Here is a 17,806-nt window from a genome sequence, read left to right on the forward strand (position 1 = left end):
GTTAAGCCAGGACACTTCCGCATGGTAGAGGCCAACTTCCAAACACACTGAAAAGAAAAAGCAAAAAACAAAGATCAAAGGCTGTCATAAGCGAGGGTGGGAGCAGACATGTCTGATCGTCACCCGAGCCAAAAGAAAAGTGAAGTATTCTCAGGTGTGTGAAGGGGGGAGGGCTATCAAGCTACCCCTCCCTACCCCCTCGCTAACTGGCGAGGGGGTAGTAATCCCTCGTTAAAATTCTAATGGCTCGTCATTTCAGCTACGCCGAAAGTGATACCCATATTAAATAGCGTGGTTTGTATTTCAGTTACGGAACAAATTACAATAAAAAAATCACAAGACTAAAGGTAAGGCATGGATCAATAAAATGCATCCTCAAGTTTACAAATAACACCATATAACAATTAATATTTGTTTAATATACAAACCTGATTAATTTTGGCAAGTCGTTCCGTTTCCTTTTTGTTGATATGGGCTTCAATACTTGTCTCTCCACGGGAAATTAAACGACCATGCCAAGCAGCCAAACCCCCAAGTGAGAAAAAGACTCCTGAAAATAAGACAAAAAATCAAAACTGGAATTTTAATAAAATCAATTATTTCTATATTCACCCAAAATTTACATGGCTTTCTCCTTGAAGCCTTGCTAGTGTCAACACTTACAAAAATTAAATTTCCTATTTCCCCTCACTTCAATAGCCTTATCCCCACCAGTATACTATGGCACATATATAGTATTGTATGGTAATGATAACAACAGCACGGATAGCCATTTCAGTGTACAGAGTTGAATTACTGTCAAAAACCCCTTGACATCACTAATCAGTGGGGAGGCTGGAGGAGGGAGAATTTATGTGATCCTCTGGTGGGAATATAAATATACATCATCAAAATTCCATTTACTTCTATAAACCTTGTATAACGTTCACATGGCTGAATCACAAATTATGGAGGATTAGGGTAAGAGTGGGGAAGAGACTAACCAACCCAGATAACCTAAGCTAAACTTACATTAACCAGCCAAACAAAACTCATTTCAAATCCCCCAAAGCTCAAAAGTTTCCATCTAAAGCCAACATCAACAGAAAAAGCCTCTTAGCAGTCAGATCCTTAAGGGAGAGAACTTCCAGAGTCAAAATGTGGACTCTTTAAATACTATAAACTAAATCAGAATCAAATTAAATAAATCTGACAACCATAGGTTTCTTAATAGCAAACGACCCATGGCATCCAATACCTGAAGTGAATAAATTCAAACAAAGAAATCTAAGAACAATAAAAAGGACAAATGGATAACTCTTAATAGCCAAAAATGAAGTTTCTTATAAAACACCAAATGCAAAATCATAAAAATATTGTCCAGATTGTCTTAATCATTGTAATGCTACTGAACTTACAACAATCAAAATACACATGCCACTGTCTCTGATGCAAAGTATTTGTAGGCTGCCTCTTGGCATCTAATATACACAGTCTAGACTCTAGACTGAAAAAAACTTTATTCTCTGCAGATACAGTGGACAGTCTCCATGTTGTTACATAAAGCACTTTGGTAAAAGGTTCTCGAAACAAGTTATCTGAGGATATTGGTTTTGCAAGACAACCCTCTCGGACAACTGACAATATTATTATTATTATTATTATTATTATTATTATTATTATTATTATTATTATTATTATTAACTAAGCTACAACCCTTGTTGGGAAAGCAAGATGCTATAAGCCCAAGGGCTCCAACAGGGAAAAATAGCCCAGTGAAGAAAAAAATAAGGAAATAAATACACGATATCAGAAATAATGAACAATTAAAATGAAATATTTTAAAAACAGTAACCTCAAAACAGATATTTCATATATAAACTATAATTAGACTTATGTCCCCCTGTTCAACAGAATAACATTTGCTAAAAGTTTGAACTTTTGAAGTTTTACAAATTCAATTACCTGATTGAGAAGATTATTCCACAACTTGGTCAAGGCTGGAATAAAACTTCTAGAATATTGTGTAGTATTGAGCCTCATGAAGGAGAACATCTGACTATTAGAATTAACAACATCCCTAGTATCACGAACAGGATAGAACGGTCCAGGAAGATCTGAATGTAAAGGATGATCAGAAATATGAAAAATCTTATGCAACATGCATAAAGAACTAATTGAACGACAGTGCCAGAGATTAATATCTAGATCAGGAATAAGAAATCTAATAGACTGTAAGTTCCTGTCCAATAAATTAAGATGAGAATCAGCAGCTGAAGACCCGACAGGAGAAAAATTACTTGAAACAAGAATGAAAGAATTGAAACACTTCTTCAGAATATATTGATCACTGAAAATCTTAAAAGTCTTTCTTAATAAGCCAATCTTTTGTATAAGTGAAGAAGACACAGACCTAATGTGTTTCTCAAAAGTAAATTTGCTGTTGAGAATCACACCTAAAATTTTAAGTCATACAGAGTTCAAGAAACATTATCAATGCTGAGATACAGATGTTGAGGAGCCATGGTCCTTGACCTACTTACAATCATACTTGGGATTTTGTTAGGATTCAACTTCATGCTCCATAATTTGCTCCATGCACTAATTTTAGCTGGTCCTCTATTATGGGATTCAGCAACCACAGATCTACATTCAGAAGATGGAATTGATGCAGAGTGTAGCATCATCTGCATATGCAACAAGCTTGTTTTCTATGCAAACCCACAAGTGTATATAGTATAATAAGTAATGGGCCAAGAACACTACCCTGAGGAACACCAGACATCACATTCCTATACTCACTATGGTGTCCATCAACAACAATTCTTTGCTATCTATTGCTTTAAAATTCAATAATGATGCTAAGAAACCAAATATCTGTAAGCCATTGTCTCACACACCTAAAGGGAGCTACCAGTGGCATCCTGCTAGTAGAAGATTCCCTGAACTTGTTTATCACCACTTGAATAATAGAGAAAGGGAAATGCATAAAGGTCTAGGTTTGACCAATCCCCCACTATGCATTCACCTTCCTTGACAGGAGATCCGGAACTGGTGAGTAAAAAACTTCTATCATCCTGTTAAAGGGGCTTGCAAACATATATACATAGGAAAAAAAGGAAACAGGCAGATACCATACTGTTTTGTCCATGACTAAAGCTCTTCTGTTATGAGGAATTACAATTCTGACAGGTGGCCCCCTTCATCTGAAGGCAAGGCAGACCTATGTAGGGAAAATGAAAAATAACAACTTTTAAAAGTACTGTAATCTGTATTTTTCATAACAATACAAATCTAAGTGTTTTAGAATAAGGATATGACTTCAGCAGTGCTGTAGGTTGACCAGGGCACCAGCCACCCGTTGAGATACTACTGCTAAAGTGTTTTTGGGTCCTTAGACTGGCCAGACAGTACTACATTGGATCTTTCTCTCTGGTTATGGCTCATTTTCCTTTTGCCTACACATACACCAAATAGTCTGGCCTATTCTTTACATATTCTCCACTGTCCTCATACACCTGACAACATCAAAAATTTTAAGTAATTTTATTTTTCCTAACATACTTACCAAGAACTACTTTCTTAGGAGTTACTTGTAATCTCCTCTCTACCGACCAGAGTTTTGTGTAGTATACCCTACACCCGTTTTCTATGGAGGGCTAACCCGGGAGTGAGAGAATGTGCCCCGAGGGTAGCCTTGATCTAGGTCGAGGTCCGATGGAGTCCCGTTAGTCAGTAAGTTCCTCGGATGTTGCAAAAAGTCCCTGCAAGGGCAGAAAGGCACTCGGGGAAGATAGGGAGGGCCATTACCCGAAAGTAGTTCTCGGTAAGTATGTTAGGAAAAATAAAAATTACTTAAAATTTTTTATTTGTTCCAACACAAATACTTACCTTGAACTACTTTCTTAGGAGACTTACACTTTAGGAGGTGGGAGTGGCTTCCTGACCTTCAGACCCAGCAAAGCGGACGCCAAGAATCCTAGATATGAACTAGGTTCTAAAAAACTGGGAAACGGACGGTAGGGTAAACTACACAAAGAGCTCACGTTAGTGTCTAAGTACTCACCCTTTGAAAAATCTTCTGATGTTGAGTCCAGTAACAAAGTTGCAGAGACGTGTTCTTCATTGGTTACATAAGTGTGGTTATCTCCGATAGGGATAGGAAACGGGGATTAGGGTGAAAAGGAACGAACCTGTGTCTCCTGGTTTTGCTATCTACGATTGTGCCTGGGGCTTCACCGTTAAATCACTTGGAGAGCCGAAATGACTGTGCCAATGGAGAACCCGTCTAAGGACCTTCTTGAGTAATCCTTGAGGTAATGGGCAGTAAAGGTCGACTGGTTCGACCAGGTGCCCGCCAGAAGGATCTGGCCCACTGCCATGTTTTTCTCAAAGGCTAAGGAAGTGCTCGGACCTCTGATGTCATGGGGCTTGGGAGTACCTGGCAAGGCTAGTCCCTCCTCCTTGTAGGCCCTGGCAATAACTTGTCTCAACCAAAAGGATATGGTATTCTTCGATACCTGCTTCTTTGTAACACCTGTGGAGACGAAAAGGCTCTTGATGCCTGGCCGGAGATGTGCAGTCCTCTCAAGGTATTTTCTAATGGCACGGACAGGGCATAACCTCAAATCCTCAGGATTCCCAGTCCTAGGAATAGCTGGCAGAGAGAACCCCTCGAATTTAGGATCCCAGACTGCTGGGTTCTGGGTTTTCGCCACGAACGAAGGGACGAACTTGAAAGAGATCTCTTTCCACCCCTTCGAATGAGAGACGTCATAAGACAGCCCATGGATCTCACCTACCCTTTTCGCAGAGGCCAAGGCCAACAAAAAGACTGTCTTGAGAGTGAGATCCCTGTCTACAATATCCTTCATTGGTTCGAACGGGGGGCTACTTAACATCTTCAGGACCCTAGCTAAGTCCCACTGAGGCACCCTAACAGTTTGAGGGGGGCAGGCCTGTTCAAAACTCCTGACAAGCATAGAGATGTGTCTAGAGGAGCCCAGGTCAATGCCCTTCAGAAGGAAGACTTGACCCAAGGCTGCTCGTACTCCTTTTATAGCTGGGATTGACATCCCTATCTCGTCTCTGAGATATACTAGAAAGTCTGCGATATCTGGGACTGAGGCTTTGAGGGGTTTTATGCGCTTCGAAGCGCACCACTTCGTGAAAGAGGCCCACTTCGCTTGGTAGACCACTGCCGACGACCTTCCCAGGTATCGCGACATCCTCTTAGCCGTTCCTGATGAATATCCTTCCTTCCTCAGGAGGCGCTCGATAGTCTCCAGGCATGAAGGCGTAGAGACTGTGGGTTGTCGTGGAACCTGAGAAAGTGTGGCTGCTGTAGAAGATCTGGCCTGTCGGGGAGTGGCCACGGAGGATGGTTTGTCAGGTCTTTTAGGTCTGCGAACCACTCTCTCTCCGGCCACCAGGGCGCTACCAAAGTCATCCTTAAGTTCCGTGCAGCCCTTACTCTGTTGAGCACTTGCCTAATCAACGTGAAGGGGGGAAAAGCGTACACGTCTAGGTTGTCCCACTTGTGCTGAAAGGCATCCTCCAAGGCTGCCTTTGGGTCCGGGACAGGAGAACAATACACGGGGAGTTGTGCGTTCAGCTTGGTTGCAAAGAGGTCCATCACCGGGAAACCCCACCGTTGAATGATGAGCCTGGCTACTTCTGGGAGGAGGGACCATTCTGTTCCTACTATCTGACCCACCCTGCTGAGACCGTCGGCTAGGACGTTCTTTTTCCCGGGGATGAACCTTGCCAATAACACTATCTGGTTCGCTTCTGCCCAATCTAGGATCTCTAGGGCGAGATCGCACAACTCCCTTGATTTTAGGCCTCCTTGCTTCTTTATGTATGCTACCACTGTGGCGTTGTCGCACATCAACGCCACAGTGTTTCCCCTTAGTAGATCGATGAAGTGCAGGCAAGCTTTCTGGACTGCCTTCAACTCTAGGACATTGATGTGTAGGCCTTTCTCCCCGTCCATCCAGGTTCCTCTCGCCGTCCCGTTGAGGAGATGGGCTCCCCATCCCTGGTTGGAGGCGTCTGTGAATAGGAGCAACTCGGGAGGTTCGGTCGCGAAGGGCATCCCCTTGAGAGAGTTCGACCGGCAATGCCACCATTCCAGGGAGGGTATTGTGTTTGGCAGGACTGGAATTAATTTCTGGGGCGAGTCCAGTTGGTTCCAGAAGTTCTTCAGGTTCCATTGGACGGCCCTGAGTCTGAGTCTCCCCTGGGGAACCAGTTTCTCCAACGACACCAGATGACCTATTAGCCTTTGCCAGTCCTTCGCCCTCCTGAGTTGCCCCGACAGAAAAGGGAGAAGGATCTTCATAAGATTGCTTACCCGCTCCTCTGACAGAAAAGCTTTCACTAGTAGGGAATCCAGTGTCATCCCCAAATAGGTCATTCTGGTGGAGGGAGATAGGTTCGATTTTTCTGGGTTGATCATGATACCCAGACCCTTGCAAAACTGGAGAAGTTTTATACCCAGCTCCTTCAAAACGTCCTCTGAGGAGGAAAGAAGCAACCAGTCGTCCAGGTACCGGATGAGGCGAATGTCCCGCTCGTGAGCCCACACCGAGACTGTCGTGAAGACTCTCGTGAATACCTGGGGAGCTGTCGACAACCCGAAGCAGAGGGTCTTGAATTGCAGGATCTGGGTACCCCATTTCACCCGGAGAAACTTTCGACTTGAGGGATGGACCGGGATTTGGAAGTATGCGTCCTTGAGGTCTATGGTCATCATGTAGTCTTTCTCCCTCAAGGACAGCAAGACCGACTTCGGAGTGTCCATTTTGAAATCTGTCTTTCGCACAAACTTGTTGAGAGCTGACAGGTCTATCACCGGTCTCCACCCCCCGTCGCCTTTTCTACCAGGAACAGGCGGCTGTAGAAACCTGGCCCTGGGTGCAGGACCTCCTCCAACATCGTGGACACCTCTTCTTGAAGGGCCGCCCTCTTCAACGGGTCCTTGGGTGCCAGCCACTCCGACAGGCTGGCCGGAATTAAAGGGGGGGGGGTGGGTTCTGTTAAGAACGGTAGCCTGTACCCCTCCTTCAGTACGGATACTGTCCAGGGCTCTGCTCCGTGAGCCTTCCATGCTTGCCAATGTAGTCTTAGGCATCCCCCAACCTGAGGCTTGGGCAGGAGTAGGGGGCCTCACACTCTACCTCCTCCTGGAGGAGCGGCCTGAACGGCCTCTCCTGGAGGCAGAATACCCTGTTCTAAACGAGGCAGACGCTGCTGGAGCTCCTCTACGGGGGGGCTGTGGCGCTGAAGCCCACGAGGAAGAAGGGGCTTCTCTCCTCGTCAGGTTATGCGGGGCCTGAGAAGTAGAGGGGCCGTCTGATGCTGATCTCTTGTAGGGGGGCCTCCTTACCGGGCCTGGGAGCGTTCACTTCTTTTCGTTTAGCCACCTTTTCCATAATCTCTTCTAGCTCTTTCAAGGGGAACAAGGAGTCACTCCACACAGGAAGGCTCCTCATGGCCCTCGCCTCCCTGTCTGGGACCTTCCGGGAAAGCTTCGCCAGAATAGTGTCCCTTTTGCGAAGAACCCAATTCGCTGACAGGGCAAGGGACTGATACGTGAGGAACTTCAGGGTCTTGCCCCCGGAGATGATAAGCTCCCTCAGGAGGTTTTGCTGCTCCGGGTCCGTCAAGTCATATGTGGCTTGAACCCCTACCAGTCTGGAAGCCCACCAGTCCAACCAAGAGGAGACGTGCACCAAATCTTTCGACATCTCCTCCATCATCGCAGCCTCCGACTGCGAAAAGCAAATCGGGGCTGAAGAGGCTCTGTCCTCCGGGGCACCCTGTCCCAGAACGTCGAGGGCAGGCTCCACCTTGCAGGCTCCCGGTCGTTGTCCCTCTGGCACATAAAACCTACTCTGTGCCTTGAGCCCTTGGAGCAACTTTGAGGAGCTCTGCGTTTTGGGAGCTTCGGCATTGCCTGCCACAACTCTATCGACATGAGCCCGTCCCAGGACGAGATCTCGGGCCACAGGCAGGGCCAGGGAGGTTTTCTGTTGGACGGGTGCCTGCATCAAGCGGGTCAGGCTGGACCTCCAGTAGTCCTCATCGGTTGGAACCGGTTCCTCAATCCTATGATGCCTTTGAATCAGGCCTATAACCTTCCGATAGGCCGAGTCCTCGGTCGGGGAACCTTCTCTACCGTCAGCAGTACCTTCCGCCTGATCCCGAGGAGCCGGGTCACCGGGCACTCCCACCGGGCGCTTCGGTTCTGGAACAACAGGCACTCCCCTGCGGTGGTACCGGTCTTCCCCGGCGGAAACCTCCGCACCAGGTTCGGGGGTCAGAACTGGCATCGCCGTGCCGGCGAGGACTACCGTTCGTGTATTCTCTCTGGGGGACGAGGACGCGGATCCCGTGGGCTGACCCGACGGAGGGAACCGTTCCTTCAAGTCCGAGGGCCTAAACCAGCTGTGCTGATTCGGCCAGGCTGCCCGTAAGGAAGCACGGTTCCCCCCACTGGGCGGGGTGAACCAGAAGCTTCGCGGCCTTACGCCTGCCTGAAGCGGCCTTCTCGCATTTCTCCCTGCGAGGGTCATATCTGCGTCTGGAGGATGGCCTTCGTGGCGAGAAATCCCTGGACTGCCGGTCCGGGGAACGCTGCAATTCAGACTTACGGGGAACGAAGACCCAATCACCATCGGGGGACCTACTCCTCCTGTACTTCCTCCGTGGAGAGCGGGACCGTCTCCTACTGAACCTTGAACGGGATCTTGAGCGGGAACGCCTGCTCCTGGACCGCTCCCTCCGTCGCCAATGTCTCCTCCTCGTTTCCTCTTCTGAAGAGAACGAAGCCCCACCATCCGAAGAGCCCGACGAAACTGTACCACCCGCACGACGGGCAGAAGCGGGGGCTACGGAGGGCTTCGCGACTTGCTGCGTACCAGAGGTCGAGGGTTGTAGGAAGGTTTCTGGAACCGCCGTCAGAGGAGCTGGAAAAGAGGTTTGGCGCCCTACACTAGGGAACCAGGTATCCAGCCCCTCCTCCATCCGCATTGGGGACCTACCTGGCGTTTTAGGGAGCTTCCACCCGAAGGACTCACTTACCGTGGAGTCCAACTTACCCTGGGCGTCACCAGCCGCTGAAGAACCTGAAACACAGGCCCACGAAGCGGGCGAAGAAACAGGCACAACATTACTACACCACAAGGGGTCATCGGAGGAAACGTGCCTCCCAAGCACAAGGGCAGAGTCTGCAGAACCCCCAGACACAGCACTACCAGGCCCCCCACTAGCCTGAGAAGTCCCAGCAACCCCCACTTCACACACATTAGACTCCTGGGGAAGAACCCTCGGCTCTTTCCCCGCAACGGACTTACCTCGTCCCCTACTCTGGGTAGGGGAAGTCGAGACAGAAGCCCCGTCGGACCATCCACTGGGTGACGGTAACGGCGAAGAGATGCTAGATTTCCTGGGCGAACGTTTCGACGACTTCTTCTTAGTGCCGTAACGCACCCATTGTATCTCATCCCAACTAACACACTCAATGCACGTATCCGATGGGGAGCACATCCTGCCCCTACAGGAAGAGCAAAGGGAGTGAGGGTCTACTTCGGGCTTGGAAAGGAACGCTCCACACGACTTTCCGGCTCTAGGCCCAGGACAACGGCGGATCTGCTCCATAGCACACAACCACAAGGCACAGGAACGAAGGGAATCAACAAGGAATACATGTGGGAAGCACAAGGAAGGGTAGTGAACACGCAAAAACACAAGGGATAAGCACAAAGATACCACGCGGTAACCACGCGGGACACACGAGTCGGACACAAAGGGTCGAGAGAGACGAGAGCGGCGTGAGATATGGTATCACGTCGCGACCAGAGAACTTACTGACTAACGGGACCCAAGCGGACCTCGACCTAGATCAAGGCTACCCTCGGGGCACGTTCTCTCACTCCCGGGTTAGCCCTCCATAGAAATCGGGTGTAGGGTATACTACACAAAACTCTGGTTGGTAGAGAGGAGATTACAGGTAACTCCTAAGAAAGTAGTTCGAGGTAAGTATTTGTGTTGGAACAAATTAAGATTACCAAAGAATTCTTCTTTGCTCACGGGATTAACTGCTGCACTGTAATTGTTCAGTGGCTATTCTCCTCTTAGTAAGGGTAGAAGAGATTCTTTAGCTATGGTTAGCAGCTCTTCTAGGAGGACACTCGAAAATCAAAACATTTTTCTCTGGTCTTTGATAGTGCCATAGCCTCTGTACCATGGTCTTTCACTACCTTGGGGTAGAACTCTCTTGTTTGAGGGTACACTTGGGCACACTATTCTGTCTTATTTCTCTTCCTCTTGTTTTTGTAAAGTTTTTATAATCATATATGAAAGATTTATTTTAATGTTGTTACTCTTCTTAAAATATTTTATTTTAATTGTTAATTACTTCTCTTGTAGTTTCCTTATTTCCTTTCCTCACTGGGCTATTTTCCCTGTTGGAGCCCTCGGGCTTATAGCATTCTGCTTTCCCAACTAGGGTTGTAGCTTAGCAATTATTAATAATAATAATAACATTCCTTAACAAAATACAATAGTTGATTAACATTGGGTGGTGGTAAGAGGGAGCCGCAACCACTCGTCTATCACAGAATAGCCACTTTTATCCTTCGCCTGAGACAGAGAGGTGGTTAAGGTGTAAAATTTTAATTTAGAGGACTCAGGTTTGTAGAGCTAAGAAAAATAAAAATTACTCTTGAAATTTGTTATTTGTTCCTGTGCATATGCAGTTCTTTCGACCTTTAAAATAGGGAGACTAACTTATTGGTGGAAAGAAGTCTCCTAGAGCCAAACTGGAAAGTTCTTCTCTTCACAAGACATATCGTTCATCGTCCAGTATGGGAGGGAGGAAGTGACTCTACAACATTCTTACAGCTAATTATAGGGAAGTAGAAGCTAAGGTCTTAAATGGAAGCTAGTATTAAGACACAGAAAACTTTTCTCCTTAACATTGGAGATAACATCAGCATGGTAAAACAAGGCACATCAAGAGAAATATTTGGTAAGACACTGATCAATCATCCTCTAGCCAGTAGAATTGAGAAAGAGCAAATGTACTCTGCAATAAAGATGTTAAAAATCAACACTCTCCCAGAGCAAATATTCAAATTCAGTTTGATACCCACCATTAATTTTTCTTATATTCTTATGTTACTTAGCATAAAAAAATAACAAATTCGTAGATAATTTGTATTTTTCCTAACTATACAAACCTTAGCTATTTATTAGGGGTTATACTTTCGGCGGAGCTGAAATGACGAGCCATTAAAATTTAGCGAGGGTTAACTACTCACATCGCTAGTTAGCGGGGGTAGGGGGGTTAGCTTGCTACCACTCCCATTTACACACCTGTGATTTAGTCACTTTGCTTGGCGGTAGGACTTCAAGGGGGATAGGGATGGCGTTCAAATTTGTTTAAATAGCTAAGGTTTGTATAGTTAGGGAAAATACAAATTATCTACAAATTTGTCATTTGTTCCGTAACTGGAATACAAACCACGCTATTTATTAGGGGTGACTCACCCATTAGGAAGGGTGGACGTCCCTGCCAATCTGGCTTTTGGCTTTGCACGGGGACTCCTTATCTGAGTATGGTAGTACTCAAAAATAAGGAGTCCCTGCCCTCGCTAAACCTTCCTACGCAAGGTCCGCGGCTTACGCAAGCTGTGTGTTGAGATGTGCAGAAGTGTGACTGTCAAGGTAAAGTTATTCCGAGTCTATGTAGGAAAAACCTGACGTAACCAAGACTTCCCAATACCACCTCGCCAGGGTATGGGGACGCAACAGTATTAGCTTAATACTAGGTACACAAGGAAGCATGGTTTACCTGCAATGGTTTAAGGTCAGCTTATGCAGAGAACCCAGGATGCTGCTTTCCCCACGAGAGGGTAGGATGAAGAAAAGAATAAGAGCCAGTCAAATCTTTTCATTCACGGAGACTAAAACCGGATAACAGTGCCCTCAACCTTCTGCTACTTGTCCAATAAGGAGCTTGAGGTATACAACCAGCTGATGTGCAGCCACCACCGGACCGATAGAGATTGTATCAAGTTCCTGTGGGTCACGTCTTGCAGGAGAAAGGTTGTGAAAGTCACCTGGAGCATTTACATCCTTTCTTGTAAAACCTGCATCACAGAGTAATCTGCTAAGAAGGACCAGGGGCATGGTTATGCCCCTGACACTGTGAGTCGTTATGTTGAGATGATGTTTTGGTGATCCTCCTCTAGTCTCTCCCAGTGCTGACAAGAGGAGGGACCCGGGCATGCTGTTGCTGTTTTCTTTAGGTAAAGTCTCATACCTTACCCTGGGTACAGTAACGGATGATCTAGATCGTCCGTTACCGAGTTGAGACTTGTGTAGGATCCGTCACCTCTGGAGACTGTGTCTGGCGACATACTCAGGGACGAAACTGAACATTGTCTTCGTCCTTCTCAATAATGGGCGATGTCGAAAGAGAGACCATGAAGTTCCTTGACTCGTATGGTTGGTGTCCGAGTGTGTAGGAACATTGTGTTCTTAAATCAGGAGAAAATTTATTGCCTGGTGAAGTAGAACATAAGGAGGTCCCTTTAGGGATTGGAGATTTGAACCATGTTCTGAGAGGAAGGTCTCAATTCCGACTGGGGAAAGGCAAGTTGTAAGTCCGTATGAGTTAGGAAAAGTCTATCAATGAGAGGGTGTCCCTTTCTTTCAGTTTGAAGGTGAAGGATCAAGGTTGAGTGATCATCTTTACCTATCGGAACTGAATAGGGGGTCTTTTCCTCTTGTATATAATCAAGGATTCCACTATTGCTGGAATTGAGGTATCGAGTGGAGAGACACTTTCACATGACACCAACCACACAAGACGTTATACTGCCTGGTAGACTGATGCTGAGGAATTCCTTAGATAACTAGACAACCTTTTCGCAAAGAGGTATTGGGTAATCTTCAGGCGTACAATCATAGTAAAGCTATAGCTTGTGGTAGGTGTCGAAGTGGGTTGTCTGTTATGTGGAGAGGGTTCTCTTGGAGACTCTATCAGGAGCTGCTAAAGGTTTGGAGACCGTTCTGCATAATGCCATAGCGGAGCTAGGAGAGTCCTTGAGAGGTTGACTGATGTTCTAGCCTTGTTGAGTGCCCTTCTCCAGATAAAACAGGGACGAGACGTAAACGTCATTGTTGTACCCACCGTTGTTGCCAGAGAGCCTTGGGGTCTAGGGCTGGTGGGGAATTGTAGCCTGAGATTCAGGAGCGTTGCGAACAGACCCCCTAGTTGGAGGACCTCGTAAAGTCGGGACTTTGTTGGCTACATGGCGATACAAAGTCCATAAGGTATACCTTATCTGAGATGCTGTGCACAGATTGTCGGCGAGCACGTTCTTCCAGTCTGGAATGAAGCGGGCTAATAGTGGTACCGAATGGACTTTAGCCCATCCTAGTGTTTATACTATTAGATGGGAAGAAGCTACAAGCAAATTCCTTCTTGCTTGTCGATGTGAGTCTCTAGGTGGTGTGTCGTCCATCACATCACTGAGTGGTCTGTTAGGAACCGATGAGGCTGCTGAAGGACCAGAAAGTTGGCCTTCATCTCTTAAGAGATTTAAGTGAAGGTACCTTCGGGCTCTGTCCAGAGGGCTGAGGTCGTGTGGTGCAGCACTATGGTCCCTCCTTTCTTCTTTTTCCGACTCAAGTCTCTTAGAATGGAAGTCGTTCTCGTTTCGAGAAGGTTTTGTGGAGATTGGTGTCTAGAATCATTCCCAGATACACAAGTCTCCTGGGAGGGAAGTAGGGAAGACTTCCCTAGGTTTACCCTGACGCAAAGAGAGAGAGAGTGTGGTGTGAATGGAGGAGCAGCCGCCTTGCCTGACAAGAGCCAAAAAAAGCAAGATATTGAGCAAAAGGCTCTTTGATTATGATTAAATTATGATAAATAATTTTGTCTCCATTTATTAATATCCAAAAAGGAACATACAATTCATAATAATCACGATTTATTAATATTGTCTTTGTAAAAATACAAAGAAAAACTTTGAACGTCCTCTGACATTCACTAATTTTTACGTTTGTTTTTCTCGTTTTTGACAAGAATTTTATAATTTCAAAGAGGAAAAGACAATTTGGACATCTTGCAAACATAAGGAAGAAGAAAATTTGCTCTATTAAGAGCTCAGAAGAGGGTAATATCGGTAGTGAAGAGAGAGAGAGAGCGAGAGAGAGAGAGAGAGAGAGAGAGAGAGAGAGAGAGAGAAAGAGTGTGTGTGTGTGTGTGTGTGTGGATGGAGGAGCGCCCACCTTGCCTGACAGGACCAAAAGAAGCAAGATATTGAGCAAAACAATCTTCATTTATGATAAATAACTTTTTATTTTGTTTATTATTATCCAAAAAGGAACATAAATTTCATAATAAATAGGATTTATCAATATTGTATTGTCTTTGTAAAAATATAAAGGAAAACTTTCAATGCCCGTATCTCAAAACTATACTTATTGACTTTCAAATTCTATCTTCTCCCTTAGTTTTAAAGATATAGCATTGAAATTTGGTAAATAACTTACATCATGAAACAATCAAGTGTTGCCTTTTTTTCTAATTTTTATTTTATATTTTTTTTTTCCCTGATTTTCAGGGCTTATTTTTTTACCATAATGAAAAAAATCATATCGAGCAAAATATTGACTTTTAGAAATAAAACTCCTCATTTTATTGGAGGTCTACATCCGGTCTATATAGGGTAATAATACCAAGTCTTAATATTTATCATCAAGGGAAAAGATAGAATTTGAAAAAAACAAAATTTCAGGATACAGTACAGTAATTCGCCCTGCCATTGCAAAACCGAAGGTCAGAGGCAAAAATCCTATGCAGTTTGAAGATGTCCTAAGTCACCTTATTAAGTGGTATGAATGTCATAGCCCTGTCCTTAAAAAACTGCATTAGCCAGCCGGCCCCCTTAATTGAATTGGCAGAGATCATCAGTGTAGGGACTCATAATGTATGACTGTTCTTGCCTACTGAATTACCTCTTCTTTATTAAACTTTCAATTGAGGTATTACACAAAAAGCATTATGGGAACTACAAATAAGATTGTTGTATGGAATATTTAGTTCTAAAAAGCCATAGCATTCAATTATTACTGTACTGTAAGTATTGAAATTTAAACAAGCTATGGCACAAAAACATTAACGATTATGATTAGGTATGGAAAGATAATCTAGTATGAAATTTATCCTTCTGAGAGTGTTGAAAATCCAAGAGTTTTGGTCGACAGAACTCTTGGTACAAAGGGCATATAACCAGGTTAATTAGTTGCTTAGAAACTAATTATCTGAGAAACTAATTATCTGAACAAATTTTAATTCACCTTTATTTAATTTAATTGCCATATTAAAAGTTTGGAACCAGCAGTTATTATCATCATTATCATTATTACTTGCTAAGCTACAACCCTAGTTGGAAAACCAGGATGCTATAAGTCCAGGGGCCCCAATAGGGAAAATAGCCCAATGAGGAGAGGAAACAAGGAAAAATAAACGGATTTTGAGCGAAGCAAAAAATCTATTTTTGTGTGAGATAGCCATGTCGTCCTGATGGAAGTTCCTATAAGGTAGCTTCCTTGGGTATATTTGACTACGGTGATATTCCCAGAGAATTTTACCTTAAGGTATCCAGAATTCTAACTCCTGGAGCGAATATCCCTAATTAATTTTTAAAGGGATATCGCATAATATCAGAGGATCTATTCTTGACACGCCACATAGCTATCTTCACCCCAAATAGCGTTAACGCTTCGAGAGGGAAAAGTGGCAAGAAAACGAAAACAAAAGGAGAGCCGTTATTAAGGTATCTCTCCTTCCCGTTTCGAGTCAGTATCTGATGTCATCAACGGCGCCATTTTATTCCTTGTAGCGATATGCGAGGTGCTACAGATACTGTACTATTGGGAGGGGTTCTTAGCCCTTTTAACAAAAAGGAAGGACGGGTCCATCTCACCCAAAAATAGATTTTTCGCTTCGCTCAAAATTGTATTTTGGGCTCAGGCCATGTCGTCGTGATGGAAGTTTACCAGAGCATTACTGTATCTGTGGATTCTCATTTCGTGCCTTAACCTCAAGATAACCTTTTCCTTGGTCTATCTAGACCTAAAGACCTATGATGTTACCGTCATACATCATTACTTCTAAACATCAACCATGTTAGAACTTCCTGCCCCCTACAGGGAAGAGTCATGCTAGACTCTGGAAAAGTCTCGAGGAATACATATTACCTATGGATGCCCACCAGACAAACCGGTATAATGGTCTCGACCTAAAGCTTCTAAAGCAAAGTTTGTATTGGAACTTACCAATGTCCGTATGAAATACTGACTCCTCCCCCGGTACACCTATTTGATTTGTGTATTGATCAAAGGTTTGTATCCGATTAGAAACAGATATTATATATCAGTTATCATTCCATCCAGGTGATGGTCTATCCTAATTAAGGATTGACCAAATCGATGAGTGTTTGTCTACACGTAGGAACAATCTTTTAAGATTTTCTATATTATCAAATAATATCCATAGCAAAGTTGCAATGCTCAATATATTTTTCATAAGAATGAACTTGGGCAAATAAGATACAAAGTTCATTTTAGAACTAGTTTATTGACAAACAATAAATAAATAGATCAATCAACATTTATAGAAATATATAAAATGCGGATGATATAAATTACAGCATAAAGAAAAACAGTAATACCAGACAAAACTTGTTTCATCTGAAAAGGAAACATATAAATGCCACTGAAAAACGAAAATATTAATAAATTTTCATTAGTATCTGTCATTACTGTCTATTCACACTTGCGTAAATCGCATGGTACGTGTCACTCATTATGCTTATTTCACCTTTGTCTATGGAACAGTTTATAAAGACACCTTAGTGGCTTTTCACTTAGTATGTAGTACCGACCAGGGAATACACACCCACCCTCAAATTAATTGTCCCAATTAATTTCACTGTTTCTCGCAGAATCAAGCAACAGGTTTAAGGACACTACCTGCTGCTACCACAGACCTCTTTAATTCCTCCACCTGCTTCGCATAATGCTTAAAAAATACCCTGAATGACTTCCAGCCAGTGAATGAGCGAAGGTGTTCAATATCCATATTATTGAAAAAATTCAGGGATGAGGCAATTTTTCTCGGATCATGACCTGCGGGTGTACTGTCCGGATCCGCTCTGCGAATAAAGTGGGTGATCTTCGCCCTTATTTGTTTCAGAGACACGTTTGAACCTGAAGTTTCTTCTCTAAAAAACTGTCCTCCCTTAAAGTCTGAAGTTCTAAAAAAGATAGATCTTTAAGCTCTCTACTGGACATAGAGAGACATCTTCCTTCAGAGGGCAGATTCTCCAGGGACCCCACCTTTTGGTGGGTAGCTCATTTTTGGCAAGAAACGTTGGGTCCGGAAAAAGATTCAGTTCTCCCCCTTCCAAGAACTGAATGTAACCTTCATCTCTCGAAAGGGCCACTATTTTGCTAACTCTGGCCCCCAAGGCTAGTGCAAATAGAAATATGATATTTTAATTATAAAATAAATTTTTGAATATACTTACCCGGTGAATATATAATAGCTGCTGCTCCAGCGGCTCGACAGAAAACACACACAAAAACTCGCGAGCGATCACTATAAAGGTTGCGGGTGTGCCCACCAGCGCCAACTATCGGCCAGATACCGCATATACATGTAAACAGACCCAATTTTTCTCATCCCGCTGGGTCTCTATCGGGGAGGAAGGGGGGGCCTTTAATTTATATATTCACCGGGTAA

At 44.3% G+C, this 17,806-nt stretch overlaps 1 protein-coding gene across 1 annotated transcript in view; it reads right to left on the reverse strand.

Moving 5' to 3' along the window:
• LOC137653569 (palmitoyltransferase ZDHHC16) overlaps positions 1-17,806 on the reverse strand; it is a 157,499-nt gene that overhangs the window by 21,157 nt on the left and 118,536 nt on the right. The window contains exon 8 of the mRNA XM_068387079.1: positions 429-550. Within this exon, the coding sequence (XP_068243180.1) occupies positions 429-550 (122 nt within the window). The remainder of the gene's footprint in view (positions 1-428; positions 551-17,806) is intronic.

This window comes from Palaemon carinicauda, chromosome 14 (assembly GCF_036898095.1).
Source record: "Palaemon carinicauda isolate YSFRI2023 chromosome 14, ASM3689809v2, whole genome shotgun sequence".
Lineage (NCBI taxonomy): Eukaryota > Metazoa > Arthropoda > Malacostraca > Decapoda > Palaemonidae > Palaemon > Palaemon carinicauda.